Raw genomic sequence first — 27216 nt, forward strand, 5'->3', positions numbered from 1 at the left:
TGCGCGGCGCGGGGGAGCGCGAGCACCGCGTGCGACGTCAGCGCCGCGCGCCGGGGGGAGCGGGCAGCGAGCGGCGGGGCCCGAGCGGCACCGGCACCGCCCGGGACACAGCCGGCCCCAGCGGCCCGCACCGCGCCGCCCGCCCGCCCCGCGCCGCCGCAGCGCCTGCAGCCGCGGGAGCAGCAGCAGCAGCAGCAGCAGGAGGACGAGGAGAAGATGGCGGACGATCCCAGCGCTGCCGACCGCAACGTGGAGATCTGGAAGATCAAGAAGCTCATCAAGAGCCTGGAGGCGGCCCGCGGGTGAGCGCCGGGCCCGCGGGACCGCCGCCCCGGAGCGCCGGGTGTCCCGGCTGGAGCGGGGCCGCGGCCGGGGCGCTGCCCGGGCCCGCCCGGCGCGGGGGGACGGGAGGCGCAGCCCCGGCCCGGCTCCGGGGCCCTTTTTGTGCGGCCGCGCGGGGCTCGGCGGCCGCTCGGGCCCGGGGGTCGGCGGGGAGGGCGGGCCGGGCCGTGCGGGGCGCGGAGAGGAAGCGTGACCGCGCTTCCCGCACGGGAAAAGGGAAAAGGGCCGTGGCTGCCCCGGGCTCCGCCGGCCCCGGCGCGGCCCCGCAGCTGCTCCCGCGCCCGGCCCCGCACGGGGCGGTTCCCCCCGGCCCCGGCGGGGGTGGCACAGGTGCGTGTCCCCGGCCCCGCTCCCGGCCCGTCCGGTCGCTCCGTGCCAGCTGGCACCGGAGAAAGGCGGATTCCTGCCGGAGGAGACGCTCCTCTGTCCCCCGTGCAGCCTTGGGCTTCTCCCGAGGGAGCGGCTGGGCTGGGGAAGGCGGCGGGGTGAGGGCAGGGAGGCAGGGGCTGAGGCAGCACTTATTCGGAGCTTCTCTTACTGACGGCTGTTTGAACTTTCTCACCCCTTCCCCTCCCAGCGAAGGTGCTCAGCTCCATTTCCCTGAAAGCAAGCTCTTCCAAAGTTTGGACACTGGAAAGTTTAAAGTCTCTAATCCAGCTTTAATCCTTGCACTTTAATTTTTTTTCCCCCCACTGGAATGTCTGTTCCTGCAGCCTGCCCCATGCCAGAGGTGCCTGTTTGAGAGGGCAGCTTGGCAGTGGCTGGTTCCATCGGTTGGGAACCCTCTTGGGCCTGAGGAATTGTGAGACCTCAAGGTTCTGGGGCTGTAGAATAGCAAAGAAGGTCTGTGTTGGTAGACAACCTGATAAAATAAAAATGAAGGGTCACTCCTTAGCCACCCTTGCGGCTCCAGTTTCCACAGGCTCACCGGAACAGGTGTTCTGTAGCTGGGGCACCACTGGCATTGTTCTGTGGCCCCCCAAAAGCTTGGGGCCAGCTGGCAGAGGCTGAGCTGCTGTCTTGCCATGTCCTTAATGCTGCTGCTTCTTCTGTGTGTAGAGTCAGCTCGTGGATTCGTTTAGCTGGAAGCTAACCCAGGCAGGAGGGGAACCCAAGCCACAGGTCTTCCTAAATATATTTTACTCTGATTTATGATGCAGCTGTGTGGGGATAGCAGGTGGGAGAAGGGAGTGGAGAGCCTGGGCTGCCCTTCCCTGCAGCACAGTGGACTTTGGCTACCCCAGCTGATCACTGGGCTGTGCCTGTGTGTGGTGTGGGCAGCACGGGTTGTGCTCACAGGGGTCCCAGGAAGTTGAAAGGGCTTGGGAAGCTCCAGGCATCCACTGGAGCTTGTGACATAGCTTTGTTCAAGAGCACTGAGGGAGCCCCTGTGGGCTTTGGAAATGTAGAGTTGGAGTTTTCTCTCTCCCTGATTTGAAGTGTGCCCAGTCCAGTGTCAGCTCTCGTGTTGTTTGGGATAGATGAGTGTTGCAGAGAAGGTTCCAGCAGGTATTGGAGAGCTCCTGAGAGAGGGGAGGCTGAAGGGCAGGTGTCTCTTTTGGTATCGGCTTCCTGGGGCCACAGCCCAGGTGGCCCCCCTGTCATCCCCTTCAGGGTTCCCTGGAACAGCTCTGCTGTGCATCATAGATGCCACAGGCACAGTTGGATCCATGTAGGGGGTTTTGCTGTGCCCCCTGGACCCAGCACATCTCCTGGATGTGGTGATGCTGCTGTCCCTTAATTTAATCTGTGCCAGCTACTAAACCAGCACCCGAGGAAGGTGATGCTGGTGCCAGCAAGTCTGCTCTCAGCAAGGTGATGCTGGTTCTGTGTCTGCCAGTGAGTTCTAGCCAAAATTATCCTGGTTTGGGACCAGTGAGGAGAAGAGGTGCTGCAGCTTCAGCCCCCAGAAGGCTCAGGCTCCCCGGCACAGGAGGTGTGAGGCAGTGGAACAGGCTTTTCCGGCCTTTGGGAGAGTTGCTTCCTCTTCCTGTGGAGTAGGAAGACCTGTTCTGGGGTGGGTTAGGGGGCAAAGCCTTCAAACAGGGTGATGTGGAGGGCCAGGGCCTCGCTGGCGTCTCCACCTTCCCTTACTCATGTGCTCCATTAGTGACCCAGCAGCAGTGTCCCAGTTTCATGTGCCGGCTGTTCTTGCAGGGGATCAAAGGGACGGGAAATGGAGGAAGCTGGAGTCAGACATTCCCTTGGCATGTGGTGGTTGGGGCACCTCTGCTCTTATCCAGCTCTTCTGGTAAAATCTCCTTGGAGTCTGCAGGCTGTTAACAAAAGTCAAGTGGGCAGGAGAGCAAGGAAGTGCTTTTATGGATTGATGAGGAAAGGGGCAGTGCTTGGTCAGAGCACCCAGGGGAAAGATGAAAACTTCAGCTTTCCCAGAAGCTGATCAGTTGGAGGCCAGCAGGGGTAGGTCTGCCTCTCAAACTTGGAGGTAACATCCTAGCAGGAATGCCCTGCGTTATTTTCCCAGCCCTGCTAGGGAAAGCTGGCTTTGTCACTGATCTCTGTAGAAAGAGTCTGTCAATTCAAAATAATGGAAAATAATTTTTAGTTTCCTGACCCCGCCTCAATACCTGTCTCTGCTGACAGGGACTAGAAGGAGCTGTTATCTGTGTCTTACTTCCTAAACAAGAAGTTACCTCCTCCCACCTCTTCCAAAGTTGAGTTGCAAACTGTGTGATCCTGTGCAGGGTGGCTGAGTTGGTGTTTCTGATTTGGTGAAGGGCGGTAGCTGGGCCCTGCACAGGGTGTGAGGAGGAGCAGAGGGGCTCAGTTCAGCACTGCAGGCAATTAACCTTTGTGGCCAGAAGAAGATGGGAGTAAAAGGCTGCTCATGAGCCAGCTGTGGCCTTGTCAGAAGTTTAACCTTGCCATTCATCTCTGAGAGCTTGGAGTGCTCAGACTTTCATCAGACATCTCTGCTTCCCTCCTACTGAGGGATTCATTCTGCTTTCAGTCCACAGTTCAGTTTCGTAGGACAGATTTGGGGAAACACTGGGCCCCCCAGAAGCTGCAGCTGTGTCTTTCTCCATGGAGGCTGCAGCAGCCCAAGTAGAAGCAGCATTAGCCACTCTGTTTTTCCTTTATCCTCTCTCTCTCTCGGGGCTTTTCTGCTGTTGCTTCATGCAGTTTTCCAGTGTCAGTGCTAAACTGACAATCTCTCTTTGTTCCTTTGGTCTCTGCAGTTCTGAATAGTTAGCTGGGCTACGGGCAGAGTTTTCTGCTAATCTAAGCTGTAAATGCTTGGCAAAATCAAGTACCAGCAACAACAAGCAGACCTGAGATGCTACATCCGAATCATATTTGGAAACTTCTCCAGCTCTTAGAAACACTTTCTTCTGCAAACACCTCTGCTTGGAAATAGCACTGCCACCTCCGTGGCCAGGTGGGCTTCCAGACCCCAGGTGAGAGTGCAGCTGGTGCAGGATGTGGAGCTCCCTTACGATGGGAAAACTTCAGGAGCCTGCTCTCTTGAGACATCTCCCCTGCCCTGAGCTTGCTCTGTTGGGAGCTGTAGCCCTTTTTGGTTATTTTACTGGAACAGGAAAAGAGGAGGTGAAGATCGAGGTGTCTCTGAAGGCACTGCCTGCAAACACAACTGAGGCTGATGTGTGGAAGAACATTTTTCCAAATTATGTGCTCTGGAAGGTGGGTCAAACAGGGCCAGTGCAGAAACGAAGTCTGAACGAGTAACTTATTCTGGTTGTAACTGGAAGAAATGTTTCAAAGTTGGACGAGGGAGAAATGGCAAGAGAAGGGGAAGTCTTGGTGTCTCCAGAGCCTTGGGAAAGCAAAGTGATGCAGTTCCTGCCTGGGTTTGGATTCTGCCATGTTGAGACTTACATCTAATATATGGGAGAAACAAAAAGTGAGAGAAATAAAGTCACCAGGAAGGATGGAGGCCTGGAAATACATGGGAATTCCTGCAAAGAGAGACACAGTTCTGCTTGAGTTCCTGGAAAATGAAACAGTTCTGCTTGAGGGCGGGCAAGCTCACCTGTTGCTTACAGAAAAGATTTGCCCAGCTTGTGTTGCAGAAAGCATCATTTGCAGATGGGTTCTCTTGCAGTCTGTCCAGAGTCTTGCTGGTCCTGATGGAAAAGCCCAGCCTTGGAATTAGCCACAAGCTGCTGCTGTTTCCCAGCCTCGTGGAACAGAAGCAGGAGGCTGCTCTTCTCCACACCTTGCTCTGGGATGGTGCTGCTCTGGGACCAGGCAGCTGGCAGGGCTGAGATGTGTTTGGACAGCCTGGTGGTTCTGGGGAGTGAGGTAGTCTTGGCCTGTTCCGCTGTGAGGGTGGTGGGCCTTTGCAGACGTGGCCTGAGAGCCCACCTTGCTGTGAGTTGGTACCACAGTGGGGAGAGCTGTGCAGCACCACTGCTGGGGGCGGTCGGGGATGACTGGGGGCAGTGACAGGTGTGTCCTGTACGAGTTTGCCTTGTTCCCAATTTCTTGTGAGCAAAGTCCTGGAAACCATGGTGCTGGGGTTCTCTGCTGCTGCCTCAGGGAGCTGTATTTCCTACCTGAATTAGGCAGAGCTCCTGCAGCACTCTCCTGTGGATGGATTGTTCTGCTGGTGGTGCTGAAGGTGGAATTGTGCTGGGATGACTGTGGGACAATAGCATAGATGTGTTAACTCCAGTGTGGATTCTCCTGCTCCATACAGGACACAGCACAGCAGATTTAGGGTGTGCTCTTGCTTCAGTGAGTGTGACACCACCGCCATGCCCAGGCAGGTACCAGAGCAGCTCTCTTGGCTTGAGGGGTGTCATACCCCCAGAGGAGCATTCAGTGAGGTCTGTGAGCACTGTGACTGGTGTCTGGCTGCACTGCTAGAGATGTGTGGGTCCAGAGGCTCCCTCCCCTGCTCCCCAGCTGGCAGCAGATCTCTTTCCCTGCCTTCTTTATCAGGATCTGTTTGTCATTGTGGCTGTGCCTCGGATCTGAGCTGTGGGTCAGTTTAACTGTTGATACAGGAGCTATTTCTGCAGCTTTCACCTTAGGATGGGGGGTAGGATGGAGGCCTTGCCCCAGGCCTGGATGAGCTGGTCCATCTGGGAGGGGCAGAGCCATGCCAAGGTGGTCCTTGGCTTTCCAGCTCATGCTGTGGTGTTTAGGATGCAGGGCTGATATGTTGTGCTAGTGCCACTTGTGGGATGGCCTTGAGGGTCTCTCCTGCAAGCTGGTGTCTGCAGTGGACCTCTCTTATAGAAAAGTCCTGCTCCAGCTGGAATTGGGCTGGGCTGTCTGTCACACAGTGGGAAATGTGAGACATGGGTGTGGGACAGGGGCTGGAGGAGGGGGGTCTGCAGAGATTGAGCTTTACTGACAGTGAGTTTTCTGCTTTGACTTGGTGATCTGCCACTCGTATGGAGTGTTTAGGGAAGAGGTTGTGGTTTCAGTTCTTACCCAAGGCAGATTGCTTCCTCTGAGTCGTGCTTTCTCATGCTGCCTGTGGCAGGGGGAGCTCCCAAAGGAGGCCATGTTTCTGTGAGAGGTAGAGGCTATGATGTTAATACTGCCTTTTGCTTCTGGTGGTGTGAGGAGAAGGAGGAGGTGTTTGCAGAGAGGCTGGAATAGAAATAGTCCAGGGCAGAAGGGAGAGCTGAGGGCACCATGGCAGGAAACCACGTGGGATGTACAGCAGCTGCTTCCACACCATTTCCCTGCTCTGACTGCTGGGTCTCTTCAGGCTGCCAGTGTCCTCAGTGCTGGAGTAGAAGCCAAATGTGGATTTCATGTCAGCAGGGCTGATCAGACCTCTCAGGACAAAGGCAGTGTCTCTTGTGTTTTGGTGGTGCTGAGAGTGGGTGGTCTGAGAAAGCTGTGCCACGTGGGAGGACAGCTGGAGCCAGGGAGATGTCGAAAGGGTTGTTGACATCCTGCTGGTTGCCTCAGTCTAATTGTTGTAAAACACTTCCTGGGCTCTCACCTGCCTGCTGTACCTGTTCCTTTTGAATTACAGCAACAGTTAGGAAGTGCTGTTTGGAGAGTGCTCACGAGCAAGTGGCTGAGGAGGACCTGAGCTGGAAGAGTGGCTCCAGATCAGAACTGCAGCGAGTGTCTGACAGCCCATGGCTGTTCGGCAGCCTGGTACCTCTTCTACAACCGTGTGAATCATTAGTGAGCAGTGTGATTCATGCACAGATCATCATTCACATGGAGCTAATGAATGAGCCCCTGAGGAATGACGTGGTAGGAGATGGGAATGAGCACCTCAAAAGAGGACAGACTTTTTTGGCTTTGTGGCAACTGGATTTCTTTTCCCCACTGTTAGCCACCTATTCCCATGTAGCTCTGGGGCATTAGCATTTTAATAAGCAAATCTGGATTTGTTTCAGTCCCTCAGTGTACATCTTGTACCCAAATGGCCCATTAGCATAATGCAACAAGTCTTTTAAACTTGGAGCATTAATAATTGGAGAAGGAGGAGGGAGGGCAGGGGAGCTGTGGCAAAACTGAGCCTCCCAGTGAGTCACAAATGTCTGAAGTGCAGAAATGTCTGTTCCACTTCCCAGTAATTGGGCATCCGGGCTTTCTGCATGAGGTCAGATGCAGCCAATAGGGCCTATTCAAAACATGCCTATGCAATTATGTTTTGTGGTGTGTTGCCTTTGATCCAAGGATTTTGGAGAGGCATTGATTCACCTTCCCCGTGGGGTGCGCAGGATCCGCTTGTGCTGATTCAGTGCTTGGGATGAAGTTGGGATCTGCTCCTGGAGCTGCACGTCTCATTCGGGATGTGGGTGCTGGTGGTGGCCTGAGCAGCAGTATCAGAGCTGGCCCCAGTTTGGGGGGATGGAGCTGGCCCCAGTTTGGGGGGATGGAGCTGCTGACGTGTCCCTCTGGGCAGGTGGTGCGTGGTGGCCCAGGGGCCACGGGCTCACTGTCACCTGCTACCTCTGCAGCCCTCAGACGCACGAGAGCTGCCAAACTGTGCTGTGTGGAGGAGTAGAAGTCCGTGACCTGATTCTTGTCTCACCTCCTTTGTGTCCTGGGAGTGAGGGAAGCTGAGCTCAGGAGGCAGCTCCTGGCAGGCGGCCGGCGGCTGCTCAGCGGGAAGCACTGCCTCGCCTGACCCTGCTGAGGCTCCAGCCAGGCTTGCCTCTGCTCCTTTGCTGAAGCAGCCATTTGCTGCCTCCCTGTGGGAAGCTCTCCCTGGCTGCTGGAGCCAGGGGTGCACTGAAGAAATGAGGGTCACTTGTGTTTTCCAGGGTGGGTTCTGGCTGGGTGCTTCTCTCCCTGGCTGGCACTCAGAGCTTGGTTGGCATCTGGAGGCCTTTCCTCTCTGAGAAGGTCAGTGGGTGAGGGTAGGAGGGCAGGATGCCTTTCCAGGACCGTCTTGAGTGTCTGCCCTCAAGCTGGTTCTGGTTACATGAAGTGCTTTTTCTATCGAGTCTGCCAGCTTTACAGGAGAATGATGGACAAGATTCCTGTCTTGGGCTTTGGAGCAGGACTACAGCAGTAGAGCCTGGCATTGTGTGAGCCATGGTGGAATAGCTGCACGGTCTCACGCTGTGCAGTTGAGTGGTTTTCCTTTGTCCAGGGGTGTTTCTTCAATTCAGGGGAGAGGGGGCCTCAATTGCTTCGATTAATGCTTATGCTGAAAAGGATTCCTGAAGAATGAATTGCTTGGTCTCCTAAATCTGCAAATCCTCTCCTCGTAACCACCCTGCCCCCATCTTGTCCTTTTTCTCTGCTTCTGAGGTGTCAGTGGATCAGAGAGGTGATCTCTGCCTTACTTGTGCTTGGGAACTGGTCCCTTCCATATTTCATACCCTTCTTTGGATGATGTGGGAGCCTTTGAGGAATGGTGTGTGTTAATGTTGCCTTTTAGGAGCTGATCCAGAGTTCTGCTGCATGCTGGGGTGAAATGCAGGATGCCTGTGGGGGATTGTGAGGTTCTTGCTGAAATAGTGCTGTACAAAGCTCTGCCTGGCTTTTGGCTCAGCTCCACGTGAAACCTCAGAGGAGCTGTGGCGGGTCCCACTCAGCTCCCCAGGGCTGCGTGCTCTGTCAGGGGTGCAGTACTCGTGTCCTGCTCGAGCTGTGCTGGGAGCCCATGGGCTGAGCAGGAGGGGGAGTTCATCTGTTTCTGGTGGAGGCATCACAAGACATTGTTGCCTCCAAGCAGCAGTCAGGTTGAGGTGTGTTGGCTGGGTTTATTGCAGAGCATTCAGCTGATACTCTCAGAGGCAATGCAGTCTTTAGCTTCCAGGTGATGTGGCCTCTGAAGCACTGAGGAATCTTGGACTCTTGAGATTCCCTGCTCTTTCCTAGCAGGTTTTCCAGGAAAAGTTGTGCAGCTCTTGCATCTGCTGTTGCCTCGCTGGATTTGGCATCTCGAGTGGACTTGAGCCACTTTCTGTTTGATGAAGGCTTTGTCTTATTAAAAGACATTAAGTCTTTAAAGGGCACAGCTGTGACCTGTTTGCTTCACAGCCATAATTCATAAGTTGCAGGAGCGTGTGTAGAAGCTCCCTCTGGCAAGGTCAGTGCTCTTGCACGCAGGGTGGGGATGAGTGGGGAGTGTCTGATGGCCTGGCTGTTGCAAGGGAACCCAAACCAGCAATTTTGTACTCGCCTGTACCAAAGGACACTCCCTTTCTATAGCACTGCATTCAACATCTCTGCTCAGATGCAGCATCAATACCCCTCAGATATTCTTTACTCACATCACTGATTTTGTGGACTGTGCCCTGAACTTAGTCCTTCACTGAAGTACCACGTGCCTGCAGCGCTGTGGATGTGGGTTCAGAAGCAGCTCTGTGGGTGTGCCTGATGGAGTTCTGCCTTGGGTTACACAGATATTGCTGGCATCTGTCCTGCAGCTGGCTGTGCAGGGAACTCATTTAGCCATCATACAACTTGGGTAGCCTTGGCTGTCCGGGCAGCTTGGGCTCCTTGGAATATGTTGTGCCTGCCCAGTAATCCTGCCTCCTGGATGGAGGAGACCAGCAGAGGTTACCTTGGGAAGGTAACATGGCTCGGAGCAGTGTGTGGCAACAGTTGTTTCATAGAAAGTTTCCCAGCTGTGGAATGTGGCTGGGATCAGATTGTGTGGGAGCTGTTTGCTCTGTGCTCCTTCCAGTCTCTGGCAGTCACACACAGGCCTCATGCTGCCCTTGGTTCCTGGGGAGAGCAGGATGCTCATGAAGCTCTGCCCTGTGAGAATAAGCCCATTTTGTGTCCTAGGGCATGACTGCCCTCCCTTGCCTCTGTATCCCACATTCCACAGTGTGCTGTTAGTGTGAAATGTTTCACTGTGGAACAGCTACGGCTCAGCTGCTGTTTGTCAGGTCTCCTCTGATACCACAGGGCAGGCCAGTCGCTGCTATTTATATAGCAGTCTGTGAAATTAGTGCTCTCCCGTGCCAGCACATAGCCCAAATTGCAGGAGACAGGTTGACTGGCTGCTCCTCCTCGCAGTGCTGGTGGTTGTCTGCCAGGTGGAGGGGAGCTGTGGTCGGTGCTGCTGGTTTGGTGTGTGGGGTGGGGCAGTGCAGGACCCATTTCAGTGGCACAATGCTGTGTAAGGTGGTAGGAGCCTTTTGGAAAACCCCTACATCACTTTGTAGTACCAGCTGAAAGCTGAAGGTCTGAAGATCTGCTCAGCTGTTCCTTCTGGTGGCAGGAGAGTAGAAACGTGGTGACAAAGGCCTGCAGGTGGAGATGGTCACCCAGAGCAGGAGGCTCCTCTGGCAGCTGTCATGGAAAGCAGCCAGGGGGGTGCACGTGGCAGCCATCCCAGATGGGTGCAGTGCCTGCTTTGTGCACTCAGCTCCTGCTCTGGTGCCTCCCTCGTGCTGGAGCACAGAGCACGTCCACAGAGGGCCCCGCTCCTGGTACCGAGCGTGGCGTGGGCTGGGAACGGGGATCCAGCTGGTGCCAGCGTCCTCTGGGCCATCCCTGCTCCTGCAGGGGACCCAGCGGTTGTCCTGGTCTGCACACACGGCACAGGGAGGGGCTGTTGGGTGATCCCTCCTTTCCTTGCAGGGACAGGAGCTGCTTGGGTGCCACAGCAGCTGCTTGCAGGAAGAGTGGCACGGCTGTCCCCTCCAGCTTTTTGGGACTGGGTTAGTGGTGATTCAGCGCTGCCCACTCGCTGTGATCACTTGTCAGCAGTTGCTCTGAGGTCTCTCTGTGTCTGTGAAAGCTGTTTCATGGCACAGTTGTCTGAAATTCCAACTGTGGTAACATTGGAATTTTAATAATAGAAAGGCTGTCCGATCCACAAACCTTGATTTTCTGAAGAACTTGCTGTCTCCAGAGAGTGAAATGTGCTTATTTTTGCTTCCCCTCTTCCGTCAAACAGCCCTCTGGCAGGCTGTAGGAGAAAGCCAGAGCCCACCTGCTGTGGTGTGGGAAAGCTGGAGCCTTGATCCTCATCTTCTCTCCTAGAGATAGCTAATGCTGCTCATGGCAGGGGGTGATAAATCTGAGCTAAGAGTCCGTTCCTCGCAGGGCTGGCAGTACCCACAGTGCAGGCAGGGCAGGCCTTCTGCCTTTCCAAGCTGCCACTGAACTGCCCCCTTGGTTCTTTGTGGTGTGTGGGCTGGTGCTTGTCGTGCTCCTGATTGTTTCCTCTGCCCCTGTCCCCTGAGCAGTGGCACTCGTTGTGCTGCTGCCATGGGCCAGGGTGCTGCTCCCCTCCAGAGCAAACATCTCGGAGCATCCTGCCCTCGGGTGGCACTGGCAGCTCTTTGGCCAGAACAGGGACAGCAGCTGGCTGGAGCTGCTGCAAGCCCCTGGCTCAGCTCAGTCTGACAGCATCAGCTCCCAGCTGCTCTGGTGGAACTTGGGTGTGCTGAGCTGGGGGGAAACCATAGCAGTGCTGTGAAATCGGGGTGTAGTCTGGATCCTTCCGGAGTGCTGTGAGTGATTCAGGGAAGACCTAGCTCCTGGCATGTTTGACCCCGAGCTGCCAGTGTGAGCAGCGCCCCTGGTCTGGGTAGAGCACTTGGTTGTGCCCCCTTTTGGGAGGCCTTAGGATGGTTATGGGGAAATTCCTTACCTCATTCCCAGGTACGTGTACTCTGGAACCCTCAGCTCCAGAGGGGACAGTGGGATTTGCAGAAATACCTTTTATCTTGTTGAGGCTGCAAAGACCCAGAGGAGACCTGGAAATTGTCTTGCTCTGCAGAGTAACCTATTTTTTCTGAGTGTTTTTGAACAGCATCTTTCTTAGAAACTCTTCGCTGCATTTTGTCTCCTTGGGGTGAATTTAGCAGATGCACCACAGGGTTTTTTAGACCCTGCCGTGCTGCATTAGGGTCACATACAGGTACAAGCTTGCTTTGAGAGCAGAAAGCTGCTCTTCCCTGGTCGGATAACAAGGTGTTGGCAGTGTGTGAGGGAGTTCTGCAGCCACCCTGAGTGCTGGTGCCCATCTGCTTCAGCTGATGTCTTGCTGGTCTCAGTCTTTGCTTGTCTGGTGGTTTAGTGACCCCTTGGGGTGCTGGGTACCTGGGGACATGGTGACATGCTGGCTTCCTCCTTGTGCTTGAGGCCTCCAGCAGCCTGGATGCCATGAGGTGCTCCCCTGGCAAGCTGCATGCCAGCTATTTTGCTGGATTCTGCAGGAATTGGTTAGAGCCTGAAATAGCTTTGGCTGTGTGAACAGTGGTGCAGCATGCCAAAGCCAAGGGGTGCACTTGATGTTGGTAGGGCAAGGTGCTTTTGGATACAAATCCAGCCTGGAATTCGCTGAAGGATTTGCCCAGGCACAGCGGTGTGCTGTGTTGAACCAGTTGGAGATTTAAATGAGCAGGAGTGCTTCCTCTGAGAGACCCTTTTCATTTGTTTGCAGTAATATATCACCAGGGCTTGTGAAGTCCACTGTGTTCCCTGGGGTGGGGTGTTCCGAAGGAGCAGTGCTGTGACCCTGCCTGGTGGGCAAGGTGCTGTGTGTAGGATAAATAATCCCCAGTTCCAGTGGTCCCAGTAGGATCCAGTGGGTGCTCAGTGCTGGCACCGGTGTTTGTGGGGCAGTGGAACACAGCACAAGGCCAGGGCTGGCATCTGAGGGGTGACTTGCATTTGAAAACTGAATGGAGCTTTACAAATGACTTTGCACTGAAGAATTGTTCTTGGTAGTGCACGCCTAGCCTTCCTCCTTGCTATGCACAAAGCTGGTGAGGTGTCTGGACAGTCAGTCCTGTGAGGAGCAGCTGGGGGGGCTCAGCTTGGAGAAAAGGAGGCTTGGGGGGACCTTCTTTCTCTCTGCAAATTCCTATAAGGAGTTTGTAGGTGGGGGGGATCAGCCTCTTCTTCCAGGCAGCTTGTGACAGGACTCGCTCCCTGCTCTTCTCCCTCTGTCCTCAATTCAGGAAAAACTGTATGAAATCTCCTCTTAGCAGGAGAGCCATGGAGTGCCCAAGGGGCATAACAGTCCCCCTCCCACGTGCCACACTGGGATGCCCTTAGGTGATGCAGGAAGTTAGGTGTGATGGGCAGAGCTTTCTAATCTCTGGGAAGTCTTAGGACTTTCTTCTTTCAGAGGGTGGGATAATTCAGGAGTGCTGCTTTCAGAAAAGTGGGGAAGAGCTGCTTTCATTCTGATCAGCCTCTTCCTCAAAGGAGCCTGCTGGGAATGATAGCCATTATCTCTCCCCTAAGGCTGGTGCCATTCACTGGGGTAGCTAACTGCTTTAATTGAGTGGGATATGGAGTATTCTTGGCTGGGGTGACCTGGAAGCCTGAGAGCTGTCAGCGTGGCTCAGAGCTCCTCCTGGGAGTAACGCAGGCGAGAGCCGCTTTGTGACTTTCTCGACTGGTGTGGATGGGGAGCTCGGATATTAAAACCAATTAGTTGTCTTTAAGGTCAGGGACTTATTTGACCTACCAGCCTCTGCTTCAACTTGGCCTGGATTGAGGATCTTTGGGAGAGGGCTGCACAACTTTTGTAAGGAGGCTAATGAAGTGGTGCTTTTTAAAGCACTTCCCTGCTGCCTCTGCAGCCCAAACACTTGAGCAGGACGCTGGTGCGTGACAGCCTGGAACAGCAGCAAGCAGGAGCTGGGTTCGGCTCTTCCTCCCGTAGGAAATGTAAGAGAGCAAAACCCTGGGGTTTGGTGTCTGAAAAGCACTTTGCTGGCTCTCTGACTCAGAATCCTGAGAAGAGGCTTTTTCACAGAGCTTAGCTGGTTTGCCCTTGAGAGGGCTGGAGGATACGATGAGGGATTTGATTTTTATGCCGTTACTCTAATGGGAAGTGTGAGGTCTGGGTTAAATCTGAGACAGTGCAGAGGCAGCACTTCAGACATCTGGGATGCTTTAATGGCAAATGGGAGGTACCTGCTGGAAGGCAAATGGGAACTTCCCCAATTTTCCTTTTGGCTTTGGATGGATTTGAACCACAAGGCGGCTTTAGGGATTAAGATTTCTGCAGGACTCACCCCAAAGCCCTAGGAAAAACGAATATCAAACTTATTTTCTTTTAATTTACGCCTGTTCTGTGATTTGTGGGGTCTTATCTCCTGACTCTGTGCCTGGGGTTGGTGCTGGTGAAACAGCAGTGTGTGCTTAGCACAGTTCAGTTAAAGCAGCTGCCAGAGCTGATGAGCTGCTCTGGGGAGAAAAGTGATAGTAGGAAAGCAGAAAAGACTCACTGTGACAAAGGGATCCTTCCAGTTCAGTTTTCTGTATTAATCTGAGGAAAACAACATGTTAAGGCAGCACTTGGGCTGCTCAGTGCTCCAGCTGTCTGAGAACAAATGGAGTGGACTTTAAGATGTCCTTAAAGTATGTGGCTGCATTGTTTTAAATAATCTCTGCTGGGAGCTGCTTCCATTCCTTCTGCTCGCAGCCCTTGGTCTGTACATGTGTTCTTTCTTCCCAGAGCAGTATCCCAGAGTAAACTAGCAGCTTCTGGAGGACTTGCTTGGTAGAGGCTGATCACTGAAGAGAGCCTGTTTTGTTTTCTTGTCTTTTCTCTCCCATAATTGTCCGGCAGAAGGGGAATTACACCAGCAGCAGTGAAGAAACATCTTTGGGGGAGGGAGGAGAGAACTGTGTACAGGGAACATGGTGTGAGGGTGCTTGTTGCTCTGCTGCCTGCTCACATCCCTTTTTTCCCTCCCCAGCAATGGTACCAGCATGATCTCGTTGATCATTCCCCCCAAAGACCAGATCTCGCGAGTGGCAAAAATGTTAGCGGACGAGTTTGGCACTGCCTCCAACATAAAGTCAAGAGTGAATCGCCTTTCAGTACTGGGAGCCATTACATCTGTACAGCAAAGACTGAAACTCTATAACAAAGGTAACTTCTAGCTTGTATGGATGCTGGCACACTTCCCTTTCTTGGAAGCAGCCTTAAGTTCCTGCACTATGCAGTTTTCTGCTAATCAAATCTGTTGGCCTGTGCTGCTGTTTTGCACTGATATTCCAGGTATGTTGCCCTTGGATGGCTACTTCAGGGGTGGACTTTGGGACTAGAAGAGTAAGGTGGTCTTTAATGAGTGGGCTCATGATTCTGTTCTTCGTGCTGACTCTGCTAGACGTGGCCAGATTTAAGAGCTGCATATTCTGCAGTAGTTCATTTGCACTAAAGCAGTGATTTTCTATCAAGCAGAAACTTCTGTGTGCCTTATGCATGGCATGAGCAGCTGCCATCATTTTGGGGGGGAGCAAACCCAGGCCATGTCAGATGAGCCCTGGGAGAGTTCATTGTTACTGCCTTTGCACCAGCCCCTGGCCTTCCCTGGGATGGTCACTCTGTAAATCCCTGTGTGGGACCAGCAAAGCCTCAGGGGCTGCTCAGCCTTTCTCTGGGTGCTGTGAGCTTGCAAGCTCATGGGTTTAACAGGCAGGTGCATGTCTGCTGCAGGTGCACTAAATGAGTTTGTTTTCCACTGTAGAGGGAATAAGGTGGGGAAAAGGGAAAATTAAAAGTTTGGGAACTTGAATTTCAACTCTGCTATGAGTCTCAAGGGCTGGTAGTCAGTTTTTGATGGGTACAGCTTGCTACGTTCCTTAGTGATCTAAACCTGCATTGTGTCGTTTGTAGTACCTCCAAATGGTCTGGTTGTTTACTGTGGAACAATTGTGACAGAAGAAGGAAAAGAGAAGAAAGTCAACATTGACTTTGAACCTTTCAAACCAATCAATACGTCGTTGTATTTGTGTGACAACAAATTCCACACGGAGGTAAGGACTCACCTATTTGTAGGAACCAAGGTCTGGGCACAACCTTGGTGTGCTTGAGCCTGGAGAGCAGCAGGAACATGCCCTGGGGAGGCCACTGGATGGCTTGGGACTGGCCAGAGATGGGGGATGCCTGCTGGAAGGAGCTGAGAGGCTGCCCAGCTCCTCCCACAGCTGAGTTTGTGTGACCCACAGACAGGAGCTCCTCTCTGTAGCTGGAGGAAGGGTGTTCCTAACCACAGAGGCCCATAGATCGTATTCCAAGCCAGGCTTTAAAATACTGCCAAGATACTATCAGTGTTGCCAGTCTTGGCTATCAGATGTGTTAACTGAGAGCCTGGATGGAGAACTGGCGTGTGCCTAATCTGTCTGGGGGGAAGTGGGATTATTTTTATCCAACATCTAATTAAGTTAAATGAATGGTTTGAGGCATATTTAGAGAAATGTGGATTATAGCAGCCGGTGTGTTGCCTCTGAGTCTGTTTTGGCTCTGGCAGGTGCAGAGGTCTCAATGTTTGCAGTGCCCCTCACGTCTGTGATGTTCCCCATGATAAATGTGTGGCCTGAGACTTAATTGCCTGTTGTCAACCTGTGTGACGTGGGCTTGACAGGCCCTCCAGTGATGTAGCTCTGCTTGTCTGCTGGGGTCTGTGGAGATGTGATCCATGAGTGGCTTCCAGAGGGCAGGAGTGCAGCAGGGACAGGTGTGCTTGTTGCACAGGTGAGGTCCATCCCTACTACTCTGTCTCTCCCCAAAGGATGAAATCCCAACACGTCCTTGACCTCCCAGGAATAAAAACCTGTGCACAGGCACAGGTCTGGAGTTCTGCTGGGTCCATGTGTCCGTAGATGAGTGAAAGCAAGAGGCAAATAAGAGAATTCAGTAGAGAGCCAGGATGCCAAGCCCAGGACGTGTTTGTCCCTGCTGCTGTGGGCAGTGGGAGGGTGCTGAGTTTCCTCCTGTCCTGCCAAGAGATGGATTCGTTGGGTCTCCTCAGCAGCTGCTGCCTCGGGGCACTGATTCAACACAGAAGTGCCCAGCAGGCCGTTCCAGGAGCAGCTGCACAGCCACTGGTGCTGCTGTGTGGCACTGCTCAGTGAGAGTGGCAGTGACCTGAGTGGAGTCTGTGGGAATTGCTGCTCCTGCTGATGGGATCACTGCCAGCACCTCCCTCCACGGGCTCTGTGCACTCCCCTGTCTGTGGAGTGTGGGGTTATTTCGCTTGGGATTGCCTGCAGTGCAGGGTCAGCTGGAGCTGTAGCAGCCTGCTGGGGGCTGTGAGCACTGGGCTCTGGCTTTGTCCCTCTCTCTGGCTGTAGAGCTGAGCTGACAGCCAGGGCAGCTGCTTGGGGCACCCACAGGTTTCCTGGGAAAGTGAGGGGGTGTGAAGGAGCAAGAGAGGGAGGTGATCTTCACCTTTGGGCTAAAGCTGCAGAGAGGAAGCTCAGTGCAGGCTGAAGGAACAGAAGAAAGGCAATAGTCCCATCTTGGTGCTGGACAGGTCACACAGTGCAGGCGCTGACAGAGCTGATCAGGGGCACTGAGGGAATCACTGATCATTGGTGCTGTATTAAAATAAAGGGAATTGGGAGTGTCAGAGCTGTAGTCATCTGCTGCCTGGCAGGAGCATGTGATAAGATTTCCTGTAGATATTTTATGGCCTGTGTGAAACTGAAGTAACTCCCCCAGGGGGCTGTGAGCCCTGATGTGTGTCTGAGGGGTTGGATTTACAGTGACTTATTTTGATACCTTGGCTGGAGCATTCATTCCAGTCACACGTTTAGCTTGGCTCTGTCCCAGTTAAATAGATTGCAGTGTAATATGCCACTTCCTCCTCTCATTCATCCCACTGCTGAGGAATTAATACAGAATATTTATTTTGGCCAGGAGATTCCATTAAACCTTAGCCTCTGTTTCTTCTAAGCTTGAGAGCTGCAGCCTGGGTTGTGTGGATTTTGGAAGAGGATGACTGATGGGTTTTATCCTTTCAGTTCAGCCCAGTAATCAGGCTGACAGCCCTGCAGGCAGCTCAAGGTCCCGTGCAGTAACCCAGCACCATCACTTTCAGTGTTAAACTGGTGACTTCAAGCAATCTGGAGTTTTGACAAGTTCCCCATCCTACTGATGTGGTTTTGCCAGCCAGAAAGGATTCTGGCTATTGCTTTTTTGGGCATGTGTAAGCGAGCAGGAGTGTGTGTGTGTGCTGGATGTCTCTGCCCACTCAGACAGCCCTTGGGGGAACAGCAGCTGAGAGATTGCCTCGAGAAAGGAGTGTCGAGTTTGGGTGCTTGTGGATGCCCCAGGGCTGGGCAGGAGCTTGGGCAAAATCAACTCAAAAGCCTTGATACTGCTCAGTGCTTTGGTTGGTCAGCTTAAATGACTGTATGCCTTCTCTAAAGGGAGGAAAATTGAAGGATAACTTCATTTTGCAGCAAATGTTCTGGCTATCTTCTCCACAGCCAGTTATGCACAGAACAATTATTGCTGTTGCTACTTGTGCTCTGTAAGGCTGAATTTGCCACAGGCACTGTAGATTTATTTCATCATTCTGCCTGTGGGACTTGAAGTCAGCGGGTGCAGCAGACCAGTGGTTGTGGTAGGGAGGCTGTGTCAGTGCTTTGGAGTGCAAAACTGAACTGACAGTGAACTGAGCTAGTTCTCCTTTCCTGGCTGGAATGCCAGAATCATCCTCCAGCTGTGCCAGCCAGAGCGGAGAGGCCACCTCAGAGAGGTGGGATCCATTTCACTTCACACTCTCCAGAGCCCTTCTCTGGGGTTTTGCTGTCACACCTGCCCATGACCTCAGGTGGGGAACTGGCAAAGCTGGGAAGTCGTGATCAGAATTAAACTTGGGTTTCCTTTGTGCTCTTGACAGCGTCGTGTGGGATGGGATTATGTAGGGAAGAAATTGTTCCCTGGGAGGGTGGGCAGGCCCTGGCACAGGGTGCCCAGAGCAGCTGTGACTGCCCCTGGATCCCTGGCAGTGTCCAAGGCCAGGTTGGACATTGGGGCTTGGAGCACCCTGGGATGGTGGAAGGTGTCCCTGCCCATAGCCAGGGAGTGGAATGGGATGAGCTTTAGGGTCCTTTCCCACCCAAACAACTCTGGGATTCTGTAGTGATCTGGAATAGTTACAACTCCTGAGTGTGCTGCTTTTCCTCTAGTTCATTTATAAAACAATAGCTGTGAGCTGAGACTGCTGGAGCTGTGCTGTCTCTGGTGCCCTGTGTGAGCCATGCCCCACCCTGACAGCCTCACTCTCTGTTCCAGGCCCTCACGGCGCTGCTCTCCGACGACAGCAAGTTTGGCTTTATTGTAATAGATGGGAGTGGGGCACTCTTCGGAACTCTCCAAGGAAACACGCGAGAAGTGCTGCACAAATTCACTGTGGATCTTCCAAAGAAGCATGGTAACACACTAGCCTGTCTCTGCTGAGTGCAGCAGCCTGTCCTGGGGTGGGATGTGAGGGTGGAAGTGGGGAACTTGGCCTGTGGGGGTTTAGCTCTGCTCAAGTCTGTGCTCCCTTGGAATCTGACAGCAAAGCCTCCAGTCTGAGCCTTCTGTCAGAATTAATGAATCACAGTAATATGCAGTTGATCTTAGAAGTGGCACTTCTTATTTCTTGCTGCATTTGACCATTTATTTGGTTTTGGGACAGTTCTAACTAAATATTAGTAGCACAAGTAGTAATCCCACTCAACGGAGTCGTTCAGGTTTGGTGTGCTGGTGGTGTGTGCACACCACAGCGAGGAGGAGCGAGCTGCTCTCCGCAGGAAGCACAGGGCCTAATGGAGCAAGGAAAATTCGAGTTCCACTCTGTGGTGCTGTGTTGTAGCCAGCCACTGATGAGTTCAGCAAATTGTCTGCTGGTTACTCCTGGCCTACTGTCCTTTGTAGAGTGGATGGGACAAAATGAAATAAAAACTGCCCCCAGTGAGGTTGTGCAGCAGAGACTGCTGGGCCGCGCTGCGTCAGCAGTGTTTGAGGCAGTGTACAAAGAGATAGCTTCTAATGAAGGTGCAGGAGAGAGAATGTGCTCAGATGTTCAATTTCTGCAGAGTTGTGAGTCTTTATAGCAAGAAAAGAAACATTTTCCTCTGTGGAGAAAAATCTGGTGGAAATGAACCCTCTTTATTCCCTGAGTGTTCCATGAGAGCTCCTGCCTGGGCTCGTGGCAAACGTAATTCAGGAGGCTGCAGCTGCTCTTGGCTTTGGTTATTCCGGGCCAGCTGTGTCCTAAGGATGCTCCTGGGATGCAGTGGGTTCCCCATGGCTGCCCCATCCCCCCTGCAGGCAGAGGAGGTCAGTCTGCCCTGCGCTTCGCCCGCCTGCGCATGGAGAAGCGGCACAACTACGTGCGGAAGGTGGCCGAGACAGCCGTGCAGCTCTTCATCTCCGGGGACAAGGTCAACGTGGCTGGGCTCGTCCTAGCTGGATCAGCTGACTTCAAAACTGAATTAAGTCAATCTGACATGTTTGATCAGGTGAGTGGCCTTTCCTGAGCATACCCAAGTGTTTAAGTGTCAGTGGTGACGTGGTGATTGTAGCAGGAGCTCTGATACAAGATGCTCCTCAAGAGGAATGTGACTCTGGTGTCCCAAGAGATTTGATTAAAAATGTGATGTGTCCAAAGAGGTCTCCCTTTCCTAATACCTCCTGCAAGGAGCGGAGAACTCCTTTTCTTAAAACAGGGCTAATAAGAAATCTGTCCTCCCTGGTTTGGAACTGGTGTTCCCATTCTTTGTGTTCCCAAATCTAAAGCAGAAGCTTTACTGCAATTAAACTCCAGTAAAGCTAATCTGTGGTTCAATACAGTGCATTCAGAGGTCCCTCTGCCTCAGGTGAAGTGCAGTAATGAGTGCAGTGACCCCATGGCAGGGTGAGGAGTCTGACAGCCCTGCTCTGGAGTGGATTTATGTTTTCATGTCTCCTCCTTCTCTCGTTCAGCGGTTGCAATCCAAAGTGCTCAAACTAGTTGACATTTCATATGGAGGAGAAAATGGCTTCAATCAAGCAATTGAGTTGTCAACTGAGGTCCTCTCCAATGTGAAATTCATCCAAGAGAAAAAACTAATAGGTACGTGATGCCCTGCAGCCTCCTCCCGAGCCAGGCGTGTGGCACTGAGTGTGCTGGTCTTGCTCTTACCCTCCTGGCAGAGCCCTGGTGCTGCCCCAGCCCTGCCATCCTGGCTGAGAGTGTGAGGTTCTTTTTGTCACCTGGACACCTCAGGTGCTGGTGGGGGGGGTTTGGTTGGTGTCTTTTTCCCCACCAGACTTCTTGGACTTTCTCTGTCCCTCCATCAGAGAACACCTTAGCTCCAGGCCTTCTGGTGGCAGCTGCTTCTCCCAGTTGCTTGCATTCAGATGAAGCTTGTTTGAAGTGTGGGTGCTGTGCTGAGTGCTCATGGCAGGCTCTCTGTGCCCTGCAGGACGATACTTCGACGAGATCAGCCAGGACACGGGGAAGTACTGCTTTGGTGTGGAAGATACACTAAAAGCTTTGGAAATGGGAGCAGTAGAGATCCTGATAGTCTATGAAAACCTGGATATCATGAGATACGTCCTGCACTGCCAAGGCACGGAGGGTACGTGGTGCTCTGGGACACTGAAAGGTCTCAGGGTTGAACACCTGAGGTGCCTCACTGGGATGGGTTTGCTGGAGGAGCTCCCTGAGGGGGTCTGATCACAGGAGTGTTCTGCAGGCAGGTCCTGACCTGCAGCTTCCCAGCCCCTGTGGGGGAAAAGCTGGAACGAGCAGGGTTCCAGTGCACAGAGGGAACTGCAGTGCCAGGGGGCACTTGGGCACAGGGCCAGCCTGGATCCTGCTTCAGCTGTGTCAGTGTGGTGCCAGAGGGGAGACTGAGGTGACGTTGTGGCCACAAACACAATACCTCTGCCTACAGACAGCCCCTGTGCCTGCAGCAGGACCTGTCCCTCTCTGTGGTGGCTCTGCAGCTGCTCTCTGCTGCTGTGCCCTGTTGGGTTGCCCACAGAGCTTCAGAGAGGAGGGAAGGCAGTGGCAGTGCCCAGACCCTCTGTTGCTGGCTGTGCTCAGTCTCCTGCTGTCTTAAAACTGCATCTTGTAGCCTTATCCAAACTAATACTATTATTTTTTTCTCCCTTCTCAGAGGAGAAGATCCTGTATTTGACACCAGAGCAAGAGAAGGACAAATCCCACTTCACAGATAAGGAGGTATTTCAGCTTTGGGGCTTCTGGCTTTGTTCTCAGTGTGTTGGTGCAGAGCTCTGGACACCTGGGCTTAGTTTGTCCCAAGCACCTGAGCACAGGGACCTTCTGGCCCTCAGTGACACCTCAGGCTGGTAGCCTGTAGCTCCTCCTGTGTGACCCCTGGATCCGACACCTGCTTTCCTCCAGTCTTCCCTGCTGCCAATCCCAAGGTTGTGTAAATGGGCAGTGTGGGGTCTTTGGCCATCACCAAAGCATCACCTACAGGGGTTTGGTAGCCACCGTGCAGGCTGAGGCCCTGAACCATTGCTCCCTGCTCATGGGGCACTGATTTGGTTGTGCAGAACCACTGCGAGGTCAGAAATGGTGACATGGATCAGGTGCCAAGGGGATGTTTGCTTTGGGATGTATTTGACATGTGGAACTGTCATTTGCTGCCTGAGTTCCCTGCCTGTGCAGGTCAAACAGCCCTCGTGGACCAGGGCTCTGTTACTTTGCAGAGTAAACTGGGAAAAAAGTGTCCCTTGCCAAAAGCGTGGGCATCTGTCCCCCATGGGTTGTGTGGGGGCCGTTTCCAGCTGCCTTCCCTCCTGGAGGGGGATTGGCAGTCCCTGCTGTGCATGGAGGGTTTGCAGTGTTACCTGCACTGATGCATTTCTATTTCACAACAATCACTTCACCTTCTGCTTAGAACACGGTGCCTTTTGGCTCTGTGCTTGCATGGATCAGTGCTCCTGCCTGAGAGCAGGGCCTGCTGGACGAGTGGGGCTGGAATCCCTGCAGGGTGCAGAGCAAGTCTGAATGAGCAGTGAAACTGAGGCCTAGTGTGAGGTGACCCTGGAGAAGAATCAAGGCAGTTTTTTCTCCTGCTTCTGCACTAAATTCCATATTAGAGGCCCAAAACACTGTCAGTGATTAATTCTGTAGCACCAGGAGCCTTGTGGCTGTGCCAGCCCTTGCCTGGTACAGTTGAGTCAAGAACGCTTCCACCAGGAAGGTTCCTGTGGAGCGTGGGGGCTGCTGTCCCTGCTAGGACTGACAAAGCCACGGAGCCAGCTTTGGGGGGGTTTTCTCAGTACTGAACACACAGTGACTGTAACAAGTTTTATTATTTATTTCTCCCTTCCAATGTCTCCACAGACTGGGCAGGAACATGAACTCATAGAAAGTATGCCCCTCCTGGAGTGGTTTGCAAACAACTACAAGAAATTTGGAGCAACATTGGAAATTGTCACAGACAAATCACAAGAAGGATCCCAATTTGTGAAAGGATTTGGAGGAATTGGAGGTAAACTGCAAGAGGAAAATGTGTTTGGTTTTTTTTTTAGTGGTTGGTTTGATAATCTGGTGCCAACATGAGTGGGATTAATCTTATTCCAGTTAGTCCTGGAACCAGTTCAAGAACCAATTGTCTTCACCAGGGTAGATTCATTCCCTGTCCTGCAGGATGATGGCCCATGTTGGGCCCTGTTGCTTTCCAGCTGTGCTCCTCGATCCCTGTGTCCTCTGCAGTGCTCAGGGATGGGCTTGTCCCCCTGTCCAGCTGCTGGAGCTCAGGAGGGCCCTGAGCTGCCTGGCTCTGTCTCTGCACAGTGGTTTGGTGGCAGCCCCTGCCCTGCCCTGTCAGAGATGGGGCTCTGACCACCCTCGGCCCTGTTCCTGCAGCACTTGGAGCTGTTGCTCATCTCTCAGAGCTTCCCTGTACTTTGCTCCCTGATCTTCTGCTTCTTTTCAAAGAAAAGTATTTTTAGTCCAGCCTCTGGAGCAGTGAGGCCTCTGGAAGGCAGTCCTTCTCTGGAGCTCACTGACATCAGCCACACCTGGCAGAGGTGCAGGTGGCTCCTGTGCCAGTCTTACAAATCCTGGGCAGGTAGAGCCAAACCTGCAGTGCTTTGTCCTGCCCAGGCAGGGATTGCAGGACAGAGCTGTGCCACTGGCTGCACTCAGCTTTGATGAGCGTGAACCAGGGGTGAGTGCACTGTAAACAGGAATTTCTAGGGCCCAGAGAACACCAGCTGGGAAGAAACAAGCTTGGATTGTTTGGCTCCATAAGGAGCAATAGATTTCTAAGTTTTCAGGGTTTGTAATTCCAGGAGTCTCTCACTTGCAGCCAGATCCAGCCTCTTTGCATGGTGGGATCCTCTTTGCTCCCATGCTCTGTAGGCTGGAAAGGAAGTATCCTTGAAAATCTCCTTCACCTCAGTAAATGATTCCAGGGATACAGGATTTCCGGAACCCTGGGTTGGTGTTTGGGGTGGGAAAACAGCCCCTAAATCCTGCTTTTACTCCATTGTAAAAGTGTCTGCAGTGCCAGCTGCCCCCTGGGTTTAACTGCCAGGCCTTGGTCTGAGCAGTGACACTGGGACCAGTGACCTGCTACTGGTGCTTTTTGGAGATGCAGCCCTAGAGCAGGCTCAGCTTTTCCAGGAGGAAGCTGGCCTGGCTGGGCAGGTGGGTGTTGCTGCCTTTGGGCAATAATTCCCCGTGGCATTTCTCTCTCCAGCTCCTGCCTGCTGCCAGGCCTCAGCGTGGGCACGGCGGGGAAGCTCTGGACGTGCAGGGCTGGGGAGGCTGCTCAGTGCCTGTGGGAATGCTGGGGAGGCTAAAGGCTGTTTCTTTGGCAGGTATCTTGCGGTACCGAGTGGACTTCCAGGGCATGGAATACCAAGGAGGAGACGATGAATTTTTTGACCTTGATGACTACTAGGTAGTCGAGCTGGGTCCGGCAACACGTGCCTCGCCCCTCCAGCATCCAACCCAAGGAGCAAACTCATGGTGGAAAACACAACAGATCCCTGCCTTAGAATTGGAACATTTCCAGAACTTGATCCACGAGCATTTGGATTTAAGAAAGCAAAACCCTACACTTTGATTTGTCATAGTGTCAGTACAGCAGCAAACTACTAAGTTCCTATATGCCACTTTGGACTAATTTAAAAAGAATCCCAGTTTTTACTTTTACTCAATGGTGAAATTGGTTGCTCTTGTATTTTATGGAAATGATTTTTTTAACCTTCATGATACATTAACTGCTGTAAACCTCTTCCTTCCAAAATTAATAGAAGTAAGATCCTACTGGTTTGTCTCTTTATACTTTGATTGGGGAAATCAATTGCTGCATTTGGCAGCGCCGTGACCCATTTACATGGCATTCTCAGCTTAGCCTGCAGAAGAAATGGAACGAGGTTGGAGCCATAATTCTCTTCAAAAGCTTGAGGAGGCACTGACCTGAGTGCTGGTTCATTACATGTGGCTTGCAAAATTCTGATGGTTTGGGGAGGCTCACCAGCCAAACGTGCTTTAATCTATTTGCAGAAACACTGCTCTTACAAACTAGGAAATGCACTTCATGGATTGCAATGAGAAAATGCTGCTGGAGTCTTGGGCTTAATTTGGATTTGAGCAGTGCAGCCTTCAGGAATTTATTTTTTTTTTCAGTCTTGACAAAAATAAACATGAGATTTCAGTGAAGTAAGGTACACTTGGCTTTTTGTTCCTCAGTAAGTTTTTCTTTTTGCTTTAGGACTGCGTAAGGTTTCCTTGATTATGTGAATTTGAGCCCACAGGTCTTTAATGGAAGTGGGTGTTTGACAGGAATACTGAGTCAGTGGAGTGAAGGCTGAATTAGTGCTGGGAGTGTGGAATATTTGATTCTGATCTGTGGAGCGCTGGCACAGCCCCTGGGAACACCCAGCTCCCAGCACTGAGCAGTGTCTGTCCTGTGGGGATGTGCCCTTCCAGGGGTAAAGGATCACCTCTGGGCCATCCCAGACTGCCGAGGCTTTGTGTCCTGCCTGTTCCATCCATAGAGCCAGGGAGCTCATCCTTGGGGCGTGTCCAGCCTGCTGGTGACACTCTGGGGGTCAGGGGGCCGTGCAGGCCAGGGGGCAGTGGCACCAGGCCAGGTCCTGCCCCGAGGGGAGCAGTGGCACAGCTCCAGTCCTGCTCAGGTCCTGCTCCCTCCCTGGGGGCTCTCCCAGCGTCGCTCCCGGTGCTTCCCTCAGGAGCAGCTCCTGTTCCAGCTGCAAACCTTTGCCTCTTGTCCTGGTTCACTTGAACAGAGGGAGCTTCTCTTCAAATTTCTGCCACACTGTTGTTTGAGGTCCAAAATTCCTGTCCTTGTGAGCAATACCATTTGTCCCCCTGGTCCCTAACCTGGCCGGCGGCTTTGCTGCCATCCTCACATCCAAGCTGGAATCTCTCCCGGGAGGTGGGGCTGGGTCTGCTCAGGGCTGAGCACAGCCCTGGCCCTCACAGCAGTATGTTCTGGATTTTGCCATTGTAAATGGGTCTAATGTGACATGACAAGACCACAAAAATTGGATGTAAATTTACATTTTTGAATATACTGCTTGTTGTTTCACATGATACATTAGGGTATGCAGCTCCTTTTTGTAGTTTTTATTTTTACTATTTAAGTTTGGAAATGATGCCAAATTTTTGTATTTCTTTAATCAATGTGTTCTCTTCAGTGATATATATTGCATTATATATTGATGTGTATATCAATATATACTGATATGTATTACACTTACACATGCAAACACACTCAACGGGGGTGGGAGATCCCGGCCTTCGCATACTATATAGCCTCTGCAGAGAGATCCCAAGCAGTGATATCTTGGTGTTGTGATGTACAGAAATGGAGAAGAGTATTAAACCATATTTAAGAATATAGTACAGACTCCTGCTTTGTTTTCTTTAGTCCAGGGAACTCCAGCTTTTTGCTCTCAGCTCGGTGCCAGCTTCAGGGCTGGAGGTTGGAGGCAGCTCTTTTGCAGCTTGGTTTGTGTTTCTGGATGTGTTTCCCCCTGTGCTGGCCCTGCTGAGGCCCCACCTCAAATCCTGTGTCCAGTTCTGGCCCCTCACTGCAACAAGGACACCGAGGCACTGGAGCGTGTCCAGGGCAGGGAATGGAGCTGGGAAGGGGCTGGAGCCCCAGGAGCGGCTGAGGGAGCTGGGAAAGGGGCTCAGCCTGGAGCAAAGGAGGCTCAGGGGGGACCTTGTGGCTCTGCACAAGTCCCTGACAGGAGGGGGCAGCCGGGGGGGTCGGGCTCTGCTGGCAGGGAACAGGGACAGGAGGAGAGGGAACGGCCTCAGGCTGGGCCAGGGCAGGCTCAGGGTAGACAGCAGCAGGAATTTCCCCATGGAAAGGGCGCTCAGGCCTTGGCAGGGGCTGCCCAGGGAGGTTTGGAGTGCCCATCCCTGGAGGTGTCCAAAGGAAGGGCTGGAGGTGGCACTCGGTGCTCTGGGCTGGGGACAAGGTGGGCATCGGGCACAGGCTGGACTGTGGTCTGGGAGGGCTTTTTCAACCTCAGTGATTCCATGATTCTGTGTTTCTCCAGCACACTCAGTTGCTTTTTGAAGCTGGAGCTTGAAACTGACTTCAGAAGGAGGGAGAAATCCAAGAGCCAGAGTCCAAAGGCAGCTGTGCTGTGAGTGTTACCTGAGGCAGAGCAAGGACAGCCTGCAGCAGCAGCACCCTGCCCTCAATACCGCAGTCCCAGAACTCCTGGGTGTTTTTTCA

At 52.9% G+C, this 27216-nt stretch overlaps 1 protein-coding gene across 2 annotated transcripts; it reads left to right on the plus strand.

The window, feature by feature from the left end:
* Nucleotides 1–26366, plus strand: ETF1 (eukaryotic translation termination factor 1). 2 transcript variants are annotated; one of them, XM_032124992.1, is made up of 10 exons: nt 1–302; nt 14442–14617; nt 15365–15504; nt 18773–18911; nt 19796–19986; nt 20450–20579; nt 20932–21087; nt 21631–21695; nt 22830–22977; nt 24314–26366. In XM_032124992.1, exons 1-10 carry the CDS (start codon nt 217–219, stop codon nt 24394–24396), a joined length of 1314 nt encoding a protein of 437 aa, XP_031980883.1. In that variant the 5' UTR covers nt 1–216; the 3' UTR covers nt 24397–26366. The 2 variants fall into 2 exon arrangements, with proteins under 2 accessions (XP_031980883.1, XP_031980884.1); XM_032124993.1 differs by lacking the exon at nt 1–302 and adding an exon at nt 3595–3761.
* Nucleotides 26367–27216: the final 850 nt, after the last annotated feature.

This window comes from Corvus moneduloides, chromosome 15 (genome assembly GCF_009650955.1).
Source record: "Corvus moneduloides isolate bCorMon1 chromosome 15, bCorMon1.pri, whole genome shotgun sequence".
In the NCBI taxonomy this organism is placed as follows: Eukaryota; Metazoa; Chordata; class Aves; order Passeriformes; family Corvidae; genus Corvus; species Corvus moneduloides.